This window comes from Homalodisca vitripennis, chromosome 2 (genome assembly GCF_021130785.1).
Source record: "Homalodisca vitripennis isolate AUS2020 chromosome 2, UT_GWSS_2.1, whole genome shotgun sequence".
NCBI lineage: Eukaryota > Metazoa > Arthropoda > Insecta > Hemiptera > Cicadellidae > Homalodisca > Homalodisca vitripennis.
The window spans coordinates 146,822,564-146,842,380 of record NC_060208.1 but is presented as its reverse complement, the minus strand read 5'-3'; the positions used below and the strand labels follow the sequence as shown (position 1 = coordinate 146,842,380).

General features: G+C 38.4%; 1 protein-coding gene across 2 annotated transcripts in view; it reads left to right on the top strand.

Moving 5' to 3' along the window:
- Window positions 1-19,817, top strand: part of LOC124354862 — a 124,688-nt gene that overhangs the window by 90,409 nt on the left and 14,462 nt on the right. For both annotated transcript variants that reach the window (XM_046805621.1, XM_046805620.1), the window contains exon 2: window positions 11,580-13,447. In XM_046805621.1, coding sequence (XP_046661577.1) covers window positions 11,603-13,438 — 1,836 coding nt within the window. In that variant the 5' untranslated portion in view covers window positions 11,580-11,602 and the 3' untranslated portion in view covers window positions 13,439-13,447. The remainder of the gene's footprint in view (window positions 1-11,579; window positions 13,448-19,817) is intronic.

The following is a 19,817-nucleotide window of genomic DNA, read 5'->3' as shown; positions in this document are numbered from 1 at the left end:
AACAGCCACATAAAGGGATACAACTTCCCCTATTGATGACCTGTCGTTGGCTGTCATCCCCTATATCTTGGCGAGGGAAGACAGTTGGAGCCAAGGCATCAATATCGCAAGCAGTCCGTGGTCGGAGCCCAGAGTTTGAGGTAAGAAAGAGCGTTATTGTCACTGCTGTTCTCGAAAATGTGGCAGTCAAGCGTACTAACTTTTTCTACGCGATTGGTGTTATTATTTTATTCTTATTTACTCATAAGACCTGCCGTCTGATTTATTCCAATATTTCTTATAATTTTAATTTAACAAGCTATGAAATGTAATTGGAGTATCTCATCTTTAATTATTATTATTGTGTTTATCCTTAATTGTGAATTTGCATTTCAAGTTCTAAATTTTACGCGTACTTTCAAAAATCAATATTATTGGCGAATTTTCAGTATTATAAGCATTCCCCTCCCTCCAATGGAGGTATTCAAATCCTTCATTATTATTGTAATCACTTAAACTTAAAATGCGCCAATAAAGCAGTTTATCAAGTATAATTATGAAGTTTTAATATTTTACTGTGGCAAGACAAAAACACTAGACTGTGGTGTTGGAGATGAAATGGCCAATTCAAAACTTCTGATAAACAACTAGATCCCAACTTATAGTAGAGGCACTTCAAACTTTTCAGTCGTCTACAGAGAAATGCATTTATTATATTGGTCACATTACATTATTTATTTATTAAACTATTGTAAATTGTTGCCAGTAATAGAATAGTTATCCCGTTATTGTACCTTTATAGACTCAAACATGGCATTGTATTTATCTATTCGCAAACTAATTTCAACCGGAGTTTTTGTCCGGAATTCCTTAGAACATGAGTAGTTCATGCTATAAAGTCCAGATCCAATATCTAAGTCATCCTTGTTTTTATGCATTTTTGATTTATTCAAAATATAGATATTTACCAAACGGTAAACTTTCAAAGACCCTTTTTTATAATACATGTGGTTTCACAATCCTCTTTTTCAAAAAATACAAATCTCGAGCCATCTCCTAACGTGACCAGAACCTAAACGTGGTGACTGGAGCGATATCTGGAGCTGGCCTGTGAGCGGGTCGTGTGCTGGACTCCAGTAATAAGTTCCTGGAAGGCTACTGGACAACGAACTCTGCAAGAAGCGCGGAAATGAGGCATGTATCGCGGCGCCTCTTCATCATCGCGTCAAGATACCAGTTGACACTATCGTCTTGCATATTTTAAAAATAGAAAACTCGGCGAAATTAAGGCTACAATGCCTCATCTAACATTTAGCCTCAGACATACTTTTAGTGAATGGGGAGAGGTAAAATACCTGTTGTGTGTTTAATATCTTACTTTCTAACAAATTTGGAAGATATTGTTATTAGTCTTAGTAATTTAAATATACAACACATGTACAAGGAATTAAAGCATATTTTTCAAGGATCGCCAACATGAAATTTAATTTCTGTATATTATTCAATGATCAATGTAACACGACGGGAATTGTAATTAATAACATTCTGTTATGGTTGGTTGTTAAGATCCAATAAATCGAATATGAACGTTTATGTCGAATAATCGAATGAGGATATTTGATCTACGATAGTTTTATAACCCGAGAATTATTACCAGATTATTAAACCGCTCGTACAAATCTGTTTCCTTTACTAAATCCATTTAGGAACGAAAACTATGCTTCATGTTATAAGAATTACAAATGTTTTTGTTTCCGAGACATTTTTTTAATAACTTAAGACGTTCGATAATATTAACAATAATGATGACTATTGCCACCCGCACTCACAACAATAATGTAACAATTGTGTATATAAACCAACCGATAGATTTTATGGGCCAATACGACAGGGTTAGCCTTTTTATAACAATTACTGAACATTTAATAACCGTTATAAAACAATATAAAATACTCTTACAGCGTTCATAAACTATGTGTTTGTATTAAACACTGCTTGAATGATTGATTTTTATGTATTATGGAAAATGTAACTCAATATTCAATGTCCATGGCTTACTATAGTCCAAACTTCCTTTAAGTAAATCCGCTCCTACAAAGTGCTTTTCTTAAAAGAACCAATTTAAAGTTAAATGGCTTTTGGAATGACGATAGAAACTGAATTGAAGATTCATATTATATTTATTTCCTAATTAGCCCAGTTTATGTAAGAAGGAAAGCGTGCTGTACAACTTTTGAAGTATACAAACTGAAAGTTTGTTGAGGTTTTGTACAGGACCAGCGCCAGCGCCGCCTTGTGACTATCGGGTGGAACTAAATCGTTGTGAGACATTTTCCCAGATGGCGGCCTGTTCGCAGTTTCACAGCAGACTTCACACTGAACACTCTATATTGTTCTCCCAGCTTTGTGCCGTCTTTGGATTTGCTCTTTCATTTTACCTGGTTAATTATACAGTACGATTCAGAAACCATTAGTCGTCAAACAAAATACCAGTACTTTAATTAGTACAGTAGTACCTAACGAGCGATGTTTCTGTTAGGTGTGAAAGGGAATTCCTCTACATCGTAGAATGATAATCCTGTACAACTGAGATTGATATTCCTATACAATGCTAGGGTTATGTTCATGTACACTGTCGGGAAGATGTTCCTGCATCGCATAAAGATTATACACTCATAAAACGTGAGGGTGATGTCCTTACTAGTCTGAGAGCTATCTAGTGAGCTTAGTTCTTTAAACTACAACTTTTTACAGAAGTAGTTTAGGACAAGTTGCATAGGACTAACTTTAAGTTGGTGGAATAACAGTTCAACATATTTTTGTTAGGATTGATATAATTTTTTTTAATTATTACAGAATTGATGAGTGTCTAAGTCTAGTCCGTGTTGTTAACTACGTTCCTAGGAATCTCTGGCAAATAAAACCGGTAACAAAATTAAATAATATTAAAAATGGTCTTATGACAAATCCTTTTAATGTTATTTAATTGGAGTAACTCTGTACGAGCAGATATATTATTCAATAACGACATAATGCAAAAATATGATTTGCCTCACAAATAGGCAATTGTAAATTCTGTAGCATTCAATTTTTACTACAAGCTAGTGGTACGCTGCATCACATGTCTAACAGGCTCCGTTGAGGTCACATGCAACATTTTTACCTCATTTCGTTTTTGAGACATCTCGCGAACAGACAGACAGACAGTCATGCATGAATGAAATTCGTATATCCCCAGCAAGAGAAATTATACAAGCCTACTAATAATAAATAATAATAATAAATCTTTATTGCGTTCACAATTTAAGCAAATTGTATGCAATCGTCTATATACATGTAACAGAGCTACTGAGTAACAGTTTAAGACTCCCAGCCTTGAGTCACCATCATTGAACTTAATTTTGTATTCATATAAATGAATATTCATGCCAAATTTCGATTCCATAGGTCAGTTCTATGTTGAGATTTCGTACGGGCAAATGTATAGAGAGAAATTCGATTTTTTCCATCCCCTCGAGTGATAGACGTCGCTAACGCCCAGCCGGTGTTATCCCTTCGATTCATGTTACTGTCTCTGCAATATCCGCAACGGACTCTGTTGGAAGAGTAAGTCCGCAAAAATCCTTCATCCTGGATATAGTAATTTGAGGAGATCCATGCGGAAACCTTAGCGCACGCATCGCAAGGCGTTGAATGGCGAGGCCGCGGCACATCGCATCCATCACACAGAAATAGACCGTAATCCTGAGTTAATCAATGCAATAACCGGCTGACATCAGAACGCGTGGGCCGAAGAATGCTAATTTGCTTCAAGGTCGATGATTCTCAAAAATCGCAATATAGTACGTGGTCATCCCGTCTCTGGCAAATGTGCAATCTGCCGCAAATTACCGGGATGCTGCCTTGAACCTGGCTTGGACACCGCAAGGACGGACTTTGACCTTGGTCACCATGATAATAGTGATTAGAGTTCAAGGTCAAGCCTCTGTGTGATCATGTGAAGATGGAATAATCGTATGTGATAAATTTAGTTGTGATCTTTCTTCTAGAATCCTTTGAAATGTTGGGTCTATACTCCACCAACATCCCCTTTGAGATGATTGGTCTATACTCCACCAGCATCCCCTTTGAGATGTTTGGTTATATTCCATCAACACCTCCTTTGAGATGTTTGGTCTATACTCCACCAACATCCCCTTTGAGATGTTTGGTCTGTACTCTATCAATGTCTCAAAGTATAATGTTTCTCTACATATTTCTTCGGAAGTATAAAAGTTAATATTAAGATGTGTTTGTTTTTAACGATTTTAGTTAGTTTTAGTATTCAATACAATATTTAGTTTACTACTGTATATCAAGTCGCTTCTCCGGTGTGTGCTTAGTTTTGATAATTTTTTTATCACATATTGTATCACCTTCCTCATCATTTTGTTTGTAAGGATCCTTGCGCAGGCCCCTGGACCCACAAGAACGAGTAAACAAACTTAAAGGGCATATGGCATATTCCTTTTAACTATAAAGATATGAAACTTAACAATCATGAAAATAACATAAACAGCTATACTTGCTACTGTCAACGTTTTAACACAGTAAAGGAGGAGTGATTCGTTAATATAGATTTCGTTTCTTAAATTTTTTAAATAAAGCAAAACTCTAAATATGGAAAAAATGTTATCTATTTCTATATATTTGTATAGCTGTCTGTCTGTCCATATGTTATCTTGAAAACAAACTGACCTATAGATTAAAACTGAATGAAGCTTCATTTTTGTATGAACAACACAGTTCGATGGTGGTGCATATCACTCCATTGAATTGGCTGAGCGTTAGCAAATACTTTTACATTGGTATTATGAGCAACCATGATGACAGCGAGAAACATTAGAATAAGCCGATTTTTACAATCATAAACAGAGTACAGTTATTTGAGGTTTCATAATGTGACATTTTTATTTATAGAGTTAAAGAAAATAATAATAATTTTATAAATTGGCAAACAGATTTTATTTCAGCAAATCCTCCCTAGCTCACCGAAATGTGTGTTATTTGACCACTTTTATGAAACGTAACTTAATGCACAAAAATGTGAGTATATCATTGGCAAGATAACTCAAGAAATATTTCTTGTATAAACTTAAATTTTGCTGGAAATTCATTTCTACATAGATAAGAATGAGTTATGTGCAATATGCATGTATAACTATGGAATTTAGCTGAGCGTTATTGAAACCTATCGCTCAGAAGGTTGACACAATCTCTCTTTTGTCTGCCGAGGGGATGTAAAAATTAATTTGTTGTATGATTATCTGTATATCTTATCTATCTGTCCGCAGGACATCTCAAGAATGAAATGAGCTACAGATTTGAAATTTTGCATGCAATCTCAGAGAACCCCTGAGTATACAGCTACTAAATTATTTATAATAGTTTAACCTAATCATATTTCCTATAAATACACGAATTATTTATATTAGACAATTCATCTATGAATTTATGAACAGTTCCTTACCTTCATTAGTTAGAAAAAAAAATTTCCTTTGGTTTTGCCTCTTTATTTTTTTTATTTTTCAGCCCTGTTTCACCACGATTTAAGTTCTAGTTCGATAATAAAAACTTTCTCATAAATCTAAAAGAATAAAATGGTTGTTATTAAACATAAGTAAAGATTGCATTCACTCCAATATTATTAAAATCTATCTACAAAGCGACTGGATAGTACAAAAGTAATAATTGTAAAATCTTGGCTTGAGGCGGATTTTAAACTGCTTCAGAATTTTTCTACGTCATGAAAATATGTAAAAGAGAAGATTAACAAACCCTAACCCTTCCTGAAACCGGATTTTTTAATTGTAAATATAGATCCTATGTAGAATGAAGATGATGTTCATGGACGATTGTCATACGGAAAAGTATTATAGTCACTTTGACACGACTCAGGCCGGACTCAGACCACAGTCGGAGTCGGTACTGCACACAACTCATTACCGGAGTTAAAACCGCGTGGAGTCCGACGAGAGATAGAGCTGAGCGCGAGGTCAATAGCCTTGAGACAACCTTGTCTGCTGAGATCATCAGCGTCACTGTCATCTCGACCTCGTCACATGCTGTACGACCATCATTGTGTATCCGACAACTTACGAGTTAAACATTTTGTGTTTTCAAGGGCCGGTGGTATAGTCCAGTACCACTGTATCCGCAGTGGTACAAGCAACTTTGGAATTTTGTTCAATTTCTTCAGTTCAAAGAAGATTTGCTAGTTTTAGGTTTTTCACAATCATCAATAGTGAACCAACTGATGATTAACATTTTGTAATTAGGATGGCTGAAATTAGATTTCCAACTCAGTCTCCTCGGTATTGCCGAATGGATTATAGTAGGGATCCAACAAAATCATATTAGTCTCGGTACTCACGTACGCTTTAAGTTACTTTAAAGATTTGATTTAAAGATTCACAAGCCTTAAGTAAAAAATATAATTATTTTCCTAAAGTACAATTGAATACTGACTAAACAAACCGTAGTTTTCATAACCTCAAATATACATTTTGAAGAAACTTTTGAAATGTATCTGTTGACAAATTATTTTACTCAAACATTACGGTCCATCTTAGTGGTAAATACAACTTCGGACTATGTGTGCAGCATCGTCATCGTCATAGTTGTCCAGGAGTTGCGTTGGGAGATGTCCAACCAAATGGCACCTTTTGGTTCCGGGGAAGAGCGTGTAATGACTTTCTCTCTCCATTCCCCGGCGTGTCCTCTCCCTCTCCAGTTCCCTGGCTGGGTTATTGTACTCGGCTTTATCTCGCCTTCTTCGCGTTCTCTTCTTCTGGCTCTTGACGTAACTTACGAGTACAACGAATGTTCTGTAAATTATTGCAATGAGAAAGAAAAGGTAAAAATTTTCGAATTAAGGAATTTCAGGCTATTTTTTTAAGTAATCGGTTACATTTTTACTACAATGCATTAAATACGTAATTGTTACTTATTATTTTGTGACACCCAAATTTTCATTAATATGTGGGATCATTCTTTATGCTCTTAAAGAGAAACTGAGTTGCAAATAAACACTTAGTTTTGCCATAAACATTATACTGTTGAGGCATACTTAAAAATAACGTTTTAAAATACGCATTCGTTGTGTTCTTGTTTGAGTTTTACTCATATTTCTACAGGGTTACTTGCTTTTAGAAGAATTTAACAGCTAGTCTTTGGACAACAGGAAGGAAACTGCTACATTCTTCCCCTCCTCCTGCTCTTCCCTCGGCTTATCAAGGACTCGAGCGGGGCTGATAAGGGGATTTACAACCAGTTAATTACACGGGCGTGAGCGACGTGGCGCGTGTTAGATAAGACACGTGTGCGCCCCGCTTCCTGATCCTAAACTGCCCAACTAATCTTATAATCTGAACATATAAACTAAGTTCTACAAAACGGATTATTCACTATCATATCTCTTATTGTTCTTTTATTTGTTGTTATATTAAACAATAAGGAGTCAATGCAAGCAATCATCATTTATTATTCACCTGACCACTTAACCTGTAGGCTAAAAAACCAAATGAATTCCTCAACAATCGTCAGAAATGAAACCAGATACCATCTTTAACAACTTGCCACGAATGTTTTTAACCCTTCACATTAGCATTTACATCCAATAATGACATCCATTTACATTAGAGCGTGCTTGTATGTAAAGGGGAATGCACTCTGACAACGAAAGAACGTGTAGTCTGGTCAAACAATACCATTGTTGCCTCAGTCAAACTTTTTAACAGACACTCAGCAAACCTTAAAACGATTATAATCAGCTGTTTAAGCAATTGAACCGACTACTCCAGTCATATTTTGGCGGAAACAGCCTAACGCAGTCGAGCGGTCAAACAACTTCCGCTTGATACGGCGAGTGCTCTCGACAATTGCCAAGGCCGACATTACGCACACGCACGCACGATCACTGCTTTGTTTGGTTTACGCGTAGGCACAGTTGCACCTAGCGAGAGAGAGGGCTAGGAGACCAGTAAGCAAAGAAATTCTTTCGTCGCTGTTGGACTCAGCGCAGAGACTTTAACGCTGAGAAGCACGAGTCCCAGCTAAAAGTCTTTGTTGTAATGGACCCAATCCCTGTCTACCTATACAGTGCCAATAAATACAGTATATTCTTCCTTCCTTACTCAACGTGTAGCTTAGTTCACAAACAAATAGTTCCTAGGCGAAAGACAAGAAGCACCGATCTCTAGCAACGTCGAGGAGGTTCTGTCTGCTGCCTACTCTGGAAAGTGAAAGGGTAATGTGACTCCAGACGGTCGAGAGGTGGGGGAGGCACGGTTCAGTGGGCACACCAAGACACACTACCGCAAGAACCAGATCAAAAAACTGGGTCTAATCAGTCGCTATTCATATCGTGGTCATCCGCGTAGAACATGGAGACTTGTTCAGCAGCTTGAAAACAGGCTACTGGATACTTCATGGTAGTCCAGGGCACCTTCTGTATCATCAGGTTCCATAATAACAGAAGGTCGTCTTGGCTACTTAAACTGCTGGTATAAATTGTGGCTACGTTTTTCAACAATATATCTTCATGTATCTTATTTCAAGTACTCGTTTTCCCCAATACAACTCGAATAGGGCATTTGTTTCCCTAGAATTAATTCACCAAATTAAGAATTATAATACAGACGAAAGACAAATTTTGAATTACATACTTGTGTAACATAAACTTGAACCCGTATGTCTTCTATATGCGTTCATTATTGATTTTCTTTACAATAGTTATTTTTATTACAAGTATTACAAATTAATTTGAAATTATTTATGTTAAAGCTCTAAATTAAGCTTAGCTTTGTAGTTTAAAACTAGCATGGAAATTACGACTATCAATAAAATAGGTTTCTATTTTTCGTTCTTCATAATATGCTACTATCTTATTTATAATTAATCCCATTTTTGGAAAATAGTTTTGAGAAATGTATTTGATTTCTTTTATTTTAAGAATTATTTTTAAATTATGTTAATATATTTATATTTCTTATAATTATCACATGACCAACTTGATCTTTGTACTTGTTCTTAGCAGTAATTAATAAAATTGGTTTGGCTTGCCAGTTCCACTTGCCACGTACTACTGTTGGAAAATGTCCTGAAAGTAATGATTGGAGAGAGTAGCCTCTTCAGATTTGCAGGCCATCATCAATGAGAAACACAGAAAGCGGGACAGACAGTCACATGACAGCTGATGTATATTCAGCTCTTCTAGAGCTCAGTTCAGCACCGTGACATTACCGGCACGATCAGCTGACTCTCCCGGTCACGTGATCTCAACAGCTGTTGTTGGCTTTCACTGCCATCTCTAGTGAGTGCTGAGAACCAAGGACACTATTATGTGTTTGTAAAGTAACTCGTGAATTTGTTTAACCGTTTCATCACTTGTCAAGATAAGAAACATAACAGGTGGTCATATTGGGAAAATATCTTGCACTTATTTGCTTGTATGAAGAGAGAGGTTCTCTTTAGATGGCATACATTAATGTATAGCTGTTTATGGCAAGGTCGTCACATACGATGTACACCATGAAGTTACCTATTGACTATGGATGATCCTACCGCTCAAGGTTCTTTCATCGGGCAAAGGTGACTCTTTACACAACAATATTCATCTTGCCTTTCGTCGTCTTCAATAATTATCAGTCAAACGAGACACATAAGTGATTGAAATTGATTTGAAAACCGCTTTCACGTCTTCTCTGTCTTGTTGCTAATGTCGACAATAGTCATTGTTTTTAACCTGAGTACTTTTAAGAGTGTAGGAAAACTACGTATAATATTGTAAAAACCTATTCAGTGGCTTTAGTTGTATTAGCTTTATAATACTGATAACATTCTTATTCTGATAAGAAATCTTGTTCTCCCAAAATCAGTACTTACACTAATTACGCATTTGATACTGAATCAAACATTAATTTCAGTTTTTACCTTATCATTAAAAATTTAAATTTATTTCTTGTTGTCCCGTTAACTTATATTATTTGTCCTTACAAAATTAAAAATTTCTATGCATTAAGCTGCTTATATTTCTTTACTAACTGAAGTCGTCTCACTGTAAAACATATAGAGCGAAGCAACCGATCAAAATAACATGTATACGTCTCGCGGATATCTACATCGTTTGGTTTCTCAATGTAATTGGCAGAACGATCCATCCCGAAGTCAGAGAATGAAGTATCAGCTTAATGGAATGGTGGTACAGCACTATAAGCTTGTTACAATCAATAATTCCAATTCCGCTACATCTGAGGCATAGAGACCGCTCCGTGCCGGTCCGCGAGACGACTCGACGAGCCATCAAAGCAATCCAGGTAATTGCAGTGAGTCTGTGATTGGATCAGAAGGAAGGCTTACTCCCGCCATTACGCGTAGTTCGGTGGCGGTCACGTGACTCTTATCAGCTGTTCGTGGCGAGGAGGAGTCCCGACCTAACGGTCCGCTAGATGAATATTATCGCTGTTGCTCCTCTATCGTTATCGCTTGTTTCCTTCAAGATAATGTGTGTTTCGTCTAAGAGTTAAAGGCCTTATCTTCCATTGTTTGTTTCATAGTTTTCAGCCCAAGTGCAGTTAGTTAGATTGTCCGCAGTGGCGAAGACTAAGAGATTACTTGAGGCGGATCACTTACATTTCAGTCCAGTTCCGTATTTTAACAGTGATTCTTTGCTGAACGTCATATCGATATTTGTCCTATGAATTCGTTTGTGTCGTTTCTAGGATTCATTGTACTATTATACTAATCGAATTTATGCAACCAGTAAAATATTAAAATCGTAGTTTGGTGATTAATTAATCAAAACTAAAGTTATTTTTAATAAATCTATAATCATAAATAGGCATTCGTTATTTCATAGTACAATAACACAAATATGACTTATTATAGTTTTTGTTCCATGTAATAGAATCGAAGCTGACAATAATAGAGTTATTCCAGGAACGAATAATTAAATTAAATTGATATTTTTATCGTGGGTGAAGGTTCGATCATGACAGAAGCGCATGCTGGAGGAGATGGGAATAATAGTTGAGTACAATCTTTGTCCAATTTGTCGGAAGTTTCGAGTCCCCATAGTGTGCCTGATGTGCGCTTGTCAGGCGATGCCAGCCCGCTCGGAACCCGGAGGATGATGCACCTCTGCTCTCCCCGTAATGCGTCCAGTTCGTGCGGGACGGCCGCGACGTAAAGTGACCACTTCCTCAATTTTGCTCGAATTGTAAAGGCTGCCTGTTTTTATCCAGAGCAATTTTCACTTTCCACGGTGATTTGTGCGTGCGTTTGCAAGTGCGTCGGAGTAATAGTTTAAAGAATCCTTTTGTTGTAGTTATTTATTGACAGCGAACGCACATTTACTACATAACGAGTTCTGTGACGAGGGTAAAGTATTAAATAAGATTCTTCGGATGTGTTTTGCCAATGGTTATTTACTGCTATTCAACTGCTCAGTTATTGTTATTACTAGAATTCATGGGTATTTTATGTGCTAACTTAACTACCAACTGTAGTTCATTTCGTTACTGTTATTCCAACGGTAATTTGATCTTATCATCTTGTTTCAGATGCTGCACCGGAGTTGAAGCGAATGGCGGCAACAGATGGTCAGATCGTGGTGGCGGCCGCCAGATGGGCCGAAGAGGGCCACTATCTGCGAGAGTTCGTGGCGAAACATCGACTACCCGCTGTGGTAAAGATCATCAAAGGGCAGTATGGAGGTCTAGGGGTGCCGACCCTGCCGAGTCCGGGGCTGCAGAGCACTGCCTTGCTAGTGAGTGCGGGGAGAAGGCACAAGATCGTCGCTCAAGCCATCAAGATGAAGGAGGGTCGACGAGTGGTAGGAGTGGGCCCTAGGATAGCTATCCCAGACACATACCCCGGATACTTCGAGCTCCTGAGTGAAGAGGGGCGTGCTGTCCGCTGTATAGAGAGCGTGCTAGAGCTAGCGCGGCGGAGGGTAGAAGCAGGCTGTCTTGTAAGGGAAGCTATAAGAGCGATCTCCGCGAGAGTGGAAAGTGACGGTTCTGTGACAGCAGATGGAGCGAGAACGATCGCTGTAGGAGAAACGTTATTCCCAGCGGGGGAAGTACAACTGGGAAATTCGAAGGGGAGATATCTCAGATGTATGGACTCCAGGGGAGATACGGTGCTGTTGGGAATAGAGCAGAGAGGTCGTTTCAGTGCTCTTGCTAAGGAAGACAACATCAGTGGAGTCCACACAGCTAAAAATCTTCTGACGAAGAGGATGCCTCTGACAGTTCGGCTCGTGCACGGCACACCTCCTAGAGGATTGAAAAGCTCCAGTCAGTTTGTGCCGGAATTACGATTACTCTCCACTTTTGAAGAAGAACACGTTTTCGCGTTGCCATTACAGAAGGATACAGGTGCGGTAGTTGCGTTACCTCTGGCCGCCCCCATCAAGCTGCAGAAGACCCGTAATGAAGACCAGCTGAAGAGTTTGAGGGAATTTCAGCGATTGGTCGAGAAATGTGGTAGATTAGTGGCGGAAGTCGCAGATCGCTCGCACGTTCTCGATGGAAAGCTAGGAGAGTCGAAGGCCCTGAGATTGAGTGGCAGCAGCCACGCGTTAGCTTCTTCCAAGTCTTCAGGATATTTTCTAAGGCGAAGTGCGTCGACGGACTCCGCCAACACACATAGTCATTATTACAGCAACGAGAACAGAGTGCCGGGCGTGGCAGGTGATGATTATGACGAGATTGACCAGATATACGACTACGTACGTGGTTTTGCACCTCTGCCAAAAAGTATACGATCACCCTTCCCCGACACACCTACTTCTCCCCACGAAGATCGCCGAAGTTGTTCTCCCGGGTCGCCCACCACCAATTACATCGTGCACCCCATGACGGAGGATCTGGCCAAACCGGAACCACCGCCTATAGAGACCATACCGACGAAGAAACAACTGAGCAGCTCCGGAAAAGCTGAAAAGCGGACGAGAAAAACGGCTCATAAAGAACCCACAGTGCAAGAGAAACCCCCTATCACTTCGATGTACATCAAAAGTGGAAACACGCAAAGAGGCAGAATTTTCCGCCAGAAAAGTTCTTCGCCCTTGAAAGAACACCCACCTGGTATGATGAAAGGAGGTTCTCCTTTATTCAATATCCGCTACAAATCCCTCAGCAATCTGCAACAAGCCATGGAGATGGATGGTACTTTGGACTCCAGTCACTCCGGTGGAAGGACCTCTGGAGACTCCGGGGCGGGTGTTAAGCTCCCGGAGAAGCGGTCTCGTAGACTCAGCAGACCTCGCTCCCTTACCAACCTGGTGTGGGAGTTGAAGGGCGAAACGGACCGCAAGAAACCGCCAAAGCCGGACACCGCAATCCACAGAAAGAGCTCTGGATCGCACAAGGTGGTGTTCGGCGGGCACAAGAGGATCGGAACATTGTACCTGTAGCCAAATCCGGTAAGAGTCTATTTTTACTACAGTAATCTCCTAATAACTAGCAAATTTTCAATTACTGTCTTTTTAAACTACCATCCTTGCGAGAGCGTCACCTTCCTTAACCGACTGTATTTAGTAAGACATTATTAATTAGACCAAATTTGATTTAACATACGGGTTTCACAATTGGCTTTAGTTCAGAAAAATGAAGTATTCTATTTTATTTATCCACAACTACTATTTTAATTAACGGTACGTCAGTTTACACCCGGTTAAATTGTTATCCGATCTGGCTTCCGATCCATAACTGATCGTCTAAGAGTGAGTTTGTTACATCTTAATGCTGTATAACAATATGTATGACATATAAATTCTGCGTTAACTAGGCAAACTAAATCCCAATGTTTGGATCGAAACACGTTCCTTTAATGTAAACCTGGCCTTTGTAGCAGGGTGTCGCAACAATCGTACGTTCACGACTCGTTCTTAAATGTCAGATGATTGTGTCCAACAATTAGACAGTTGATAATAGTTGAAGGTCTCCCCCGTCTACGCGTGTTCCACTAAGTGGTCAATTTACGCGCTAATGTATCTATCACATATCGATAATTCATCAGAGCAACCTAAATCGAATCGATGCCCGCTCCGGATATAATGATGTTAAAGGTCAAGGTTGATGTTTGATTATGCGTCTTGAATGAGGCTATGTCAAGGCTCAGTAGGGTCAAGACCAGATGCACTTTTTATGCAATACCCTGAATCATTGATGTTTTTTTTACTAATAGATTGTCTGGTTAAAAATAAACTGACACGAATGCACTTTGGAAAAGCGTGATCTTTCCAAGCAAGTAAAGGTAGATAACGAGACCAGAGTGCTCATACCCGTACAATAATCTGAGAAGGGGCAACGTCATTGTTTCTTCTTGCAGGACACTCCTCCCAACCATTACGATAATGTAGTCCACTTACCTCCCGTACCCCTGCATGTACTAAGACCGGCTTCCGAGCGGCCGGTCGGGCCGAGGAGTCTGACATTAGGTCATCGCCTGCAGCTCCTCCGCTTAATTGGAACCGGCCCGTTATCTATTGACCTTATAATACATTTATCACTTCCTGCGAGCAGAATTGTATGTGATGCGGATAATTACAGTAATTTCTCGCCAAGAAATCTATACCAGACTATCCAATAATACGTACTAATAATATATTTTACAAACCACTTACAAACTATTGCGTGATTTTATATTAAATTTAATGTACTTTTTTGTAATTAGTTCATCTCTTATAGTAGTTGCATTACAGGTAACTACAGACATTTATTACCGCTTCAAGTCCTTAATTGTTTGTACTGTTTTTGCATTTTTATGAACACAACAGATCTATCGATTAGCAGAGTTATATTTCTATTAAAAAAAAATTATAATAGAATTCTATTATAAAATTCTTATAAAATTAATTTTGTACTACAAATTGCTTTTTATCTTTTTAGTTTCATCACTAACCGGTTTTTTCAACTCGTTTTGTATTTGTGTTTGCTTGGTTAGAGTCAAAATCTGTTCCAAAAATGCTGTACGAAAGCATTATGAATTATATAATTTAAAGTGATTGCTTAGAAGTTTTCTATAAATTAATTTAAAATGTGCTAAATTACCATACATGTGTGGTCTGCTTGTTGCAACATTTGTAACTGTTTTATGGCAGAGAATATCGGTAGTTTTACAAATATGATTTGCTGCGTTGCCGTGAAGCACTTCTCGAACTCCCAGTTACCGAAGGAGGCCGGGCCCGCAACCCGGAGGAGACGGTCAGATCGTGCACCCGGTTCACGACCAGTTACGACGCCGTACCGCCGAGATTCAAGTATCGACTGCCACCAATGACAGTGTCCTAACTGTAGACTCCTGTTCCTACATATGGTTTCCAGTACCAAACAAGCACAAATCTACTTCAGATCAAGGCTTGTCGTAACTTGTGCAGGAATGCTGGCATTAATATCTTTTATACCGCTTTGTTAACATTTTTGTAACCAATTCGTTTATCTAGATTATAAAAGATTTACGTTTTTTTTATAACAAATTTAAGCTTACTCGTGTATAAAATTAAACATAATTAGGTTTTGAAATAAAGAAACACAATCAGATTAATTATCTTACTTTGTATAAATTATTATAAGGTACCATTGTTCAATACACTGTTTTATTACCCACTACATACCTTTCTATATAGTTTATTTGTTGGGTCCTGTGTTAGAGATTGTATGGGAATTTCTACCTGAGGTTAGGTAAATGCCACCTTCTGTCCTTCATTTGAATGTCCGACCAATAAAAATTGAAAAAATAAAAATTCGACTTAAACATTTTTACAACTTTTTCTTTATACAAGGAAGACTTTCATTGATTTTTATGATCAACTTCAACGGGACGACTATTTTTAGACCAATTAACGCAAAGCCTCATAAAGGTCTTGTGCTTTTTTATATTTTTTATTTTATATTATATTTTTCAAAAACGGCTTGGAAAATTATTAACGAAACCGCCAAACTAAAGTCCACAAAAAGTTTAAAATGTTCGGAAATTGTTAATGAAGATAAAATCTTTACACAGCCGGAACATATAGCGAATGAGTTTTAGTGCCTATTTCTCTTCGGTGTCTTCTGCTTCGTTTTGTGGGAGGTCCGGCTGCGGTACGGGTCGAAATTCGGAACCGCTGACATCCATGGTCGTTGCCCTGTTGACGAGGATGAGGTGGCCCCGCATCATACAGAGATTGAAATCAAAAAAGTCGACCGACATAAATGGTGTCTCAGTGTGGTTGCTCAAGTTATGCTTTCAGCATATATTGACACCACTAACCAAATTAATAAACTTTTCTTTCATTCAAGGCTCTTTCCCTTCAATTTTAAAGACTGCTAAATTAACACCGATCTTTAAGAAAGGTGATTCCAGGCAAATGAGCAACTACCGGCCGATTTCAATCCTGCCGGTATTCAGTAAAGTCTTTGAGGCTGCCTTCCTGATTCGGCTAAATGCATTTCTAGAGCGTTTTGAGATTTTGAGTCCAAATCAGTTTGGATTCAGGAAAAACAAATCCACAATCGATGCAATTTCAAACCTTCTGGATAATGTTGTCGATGGGTTGGAGAGGCGAGAACATGTGCTCAGCGTATTTCTCGACCTTTCCAAAGCGTTTGACTGCGTGCATCATGAGACACTGATGAGTTAGAGCATTGTGGTGTTCGGGGTCTCCCTCATAAATGGATCTCGTCTTATCTCAGGGACAGATACCAGTGTGTGCAGATCTCGGGTGTCATGTCGAGGAGAAATAAACTGGTTCATGGAGTCCCACAGGGATCTATTCTTGGGCCGGTTCTTTTTTCTTCTATATGTAAATCGAATAAATTCATCGATCCAAAATGGAAAGATAATTCAATATGACGATGATTACGACTCTCTGCATAAAATCAACTTCGAAAAGAAAATCTTGAAATTGAATCCTTCATTGCTGTCAATTGCTGCATTCAAAATTTTTCTGAGATCAACTTAAGAACAAACAGTACAAAATCTAATGTCATCAACTTTTGTCTCCGACAAAATGAAGATGTATGCCACCCGGCAGTTTTTGTAGAGAATGAGCTCTTGGAGAATACTGACTCTACCAAGTTCCTAGGGATGTACCTCGACAAAGGTCTAACCTGGAACAATCAGGTGGACTATATCTGTGCTCGTGTTACTTCAGGTATCTACGCCCTGCGTAACCTTGCCAACTATTGTTCACAAAAAGTCTTAAGAATGGCTTATTTTGGCCTGGTTTATCCATACCTGACATATGGTTTAAGACTTTGGGGCAGCTGTGCCAAAATACAATCTAGTAAGAGTATTCAGACTACAAAAAAAAGCTGTCAGAATAATTTTCCAATTAAAACATCAGAGAGTCGTGCAGGGATGCTTTCAGGGAGCTCGGATTTGCTGACTCTGCCCTGCCTCTATATATTGGAGGTTGCCCTGTATTGTCGATCGAAATGTGTTCTTATTCGGGGTAGTGACATTCACTCTTACGAAACTAGAGGCAGGGAGAGGTTACCGTGCAGAACAGCATAGGACGGTGGCTTTCGAACGCTTGCCGTCACAGGCTGGAATCAAAATTCTCAATCGGCTCCCTGAGGGTCTTATACAATCGGATAATTTAAACCAGTTTAAAGCTCTTCTGAAGCGCCTACTGGTGTCGAATGCGTTTTATTCTGTCGAAGAGTTCATGGCTGGCTGCTGGGAGAATTAGAATAAAAATTTACAGAATCAAAATTTTACATAAAAATTAATTAGTAGAGCCCCGAGTCTCATGTTGAATGAATGTTGGCGTGAAAGGACAAGAGATGTTATGTTTGAATGAGTATTGTAAGTATGAATGTGTATAGTAGGGTTTTTTACAAGTACTTAAACCTGACTTTTGCAATGCAATGTATTATTGCCAAAATGCAATAAAAGAATTATTATTATTATTATTATATATATTTTGCCGAAATAGCGTAGTTTTTTAAGGAATTTATTTTTGCCTTTTCTTCAAAGTTAAAATACCATATAGTTGTAATGCTATTATTTAATAAGCATCTTAATCACTCTAGAAACATTAGTTAGATATCTCCGAACTCTTACAAACTCTTCAAGAACTCCCGTTAGATCTCTGAGAAACCAACATGGCAAAAATAAATATCTATAAAACCCGATAAATCCCCACGTATTTTGTTCGGTATAGGTGAGTACTATATGGAAAAATACCCCACATTTTTATTATTCCTGTTGGGGGGGGGGGATTAAGTAGCATTATTCGTTCTATAAACAAGAACATAATCATTAAGCCAATATTAAATTGTAAATTTTATTTTCAATTTTACATTTGCCAACATTAATAAAGAATATGCTTATTTCTAAGATGTGTGTATTCATGGAAGGAGACCACAAATACAAAGTCTCCAATGACCACCAATAGTCGGAGTTGTATTCTATATTTAATAGTTTTAAAAGTTAAAGAAGGAGTTTACTCTTTGTTTAGCCTTCTTTTGTTAGAAGTAGTTTTTTACGTGTACTTCCTCAATAAAAAAGTAAAGTTTTATCCCTGCACCATAAAGGGTCCTGTCATGACCAGGACCGGCTGACCTCGATCCGCTTGCTCGGTGTTGTGATTCTGTCTCCGCACCGCCGGCCGGGTGGCCGCATATGGTGAGGTCACAGCCTCAATTAGGAAGCGAGGAAGTTTATAAATAACTTGTTATGCCTATTAGCGATCTTAGGAATGGAACATACCCTAGACTTGGGCTCGGTTCTTGGGACCGGTTCAGTTAACTGGCTAATAAAAAACGGCGATCAACGAGTTGGCATGGATTTGTTAAGAATTTATTCATGAGATTATATTATATTTCCAGTTCATTGCAAAGTCATACAAACATATTTGAAATTAGCTTTTATACCACCCATTATCCATTTATCCAGGCGATAACCAACTAAATCATTCTTAGTAATGTACACTATTTCTATACACGTATTTTAAATACACATAGAACATCTTTATTCTCACGATTTTTCACTCTTCATTAATTCAAAGTTAATCTTATTAGATTTTTCAATCCTGTCGGCCTGGTAACACGCTGGTTCCTTTAGTGTGGAAACATATATATATATATATATATATATATATATATATATATATATATATATATAATTTCAATAAACATTGAATCACAAAAAGTACTTGCTCCGCCGGGAGTCGAACCCGGATCTCTCACTTGCCGGGTGAATGTGCTACCATTACACCACAGAGCGCTTACTTTTTCCGATTCAATTATTTTGTATTTGGCCGTATCTGTCACATATGGGTTTAAATAAGCAAACTAACATATGATCGGAAGACCAAATACCTGTCAAACGACTTTTATTTACATATATATATATATATATATATATATATATATAAAATGCACGTTATCTAACCCTTTATCTGAAAAATGGTTCCAAGAAAGAGCCCAGAATGTTCTTCGGGTCCTGCTTGTTAAATGCCCAGTTGAGCGTGACAGAGCTGTTAAAGGAAACATCGGCTTAAAGAGATGGTCAACTGTTAAAATAAATAGCCCAGCCGTCAAACGGCGAAGGACAATCATCCGGCCATCGACAAGGGCCTCAACTACTGCCGGGGAGCAGGGCACCGGCCAACAATCCCAGACGTTTTTAGAGTCTCGGTAATTGATAATGGTCTGTCATTACGCGTAATGTTTATTTGCTTCGAGGTTGTCACTGACATAATAATCGGTCGTAAACCAGCCGTCCTCCGTCCACCGCATCCCACTGACCCAATCCTCTGGGAACGATTGGGCAACTCTGTTTGTTCCTTTGGGAACCGTGCT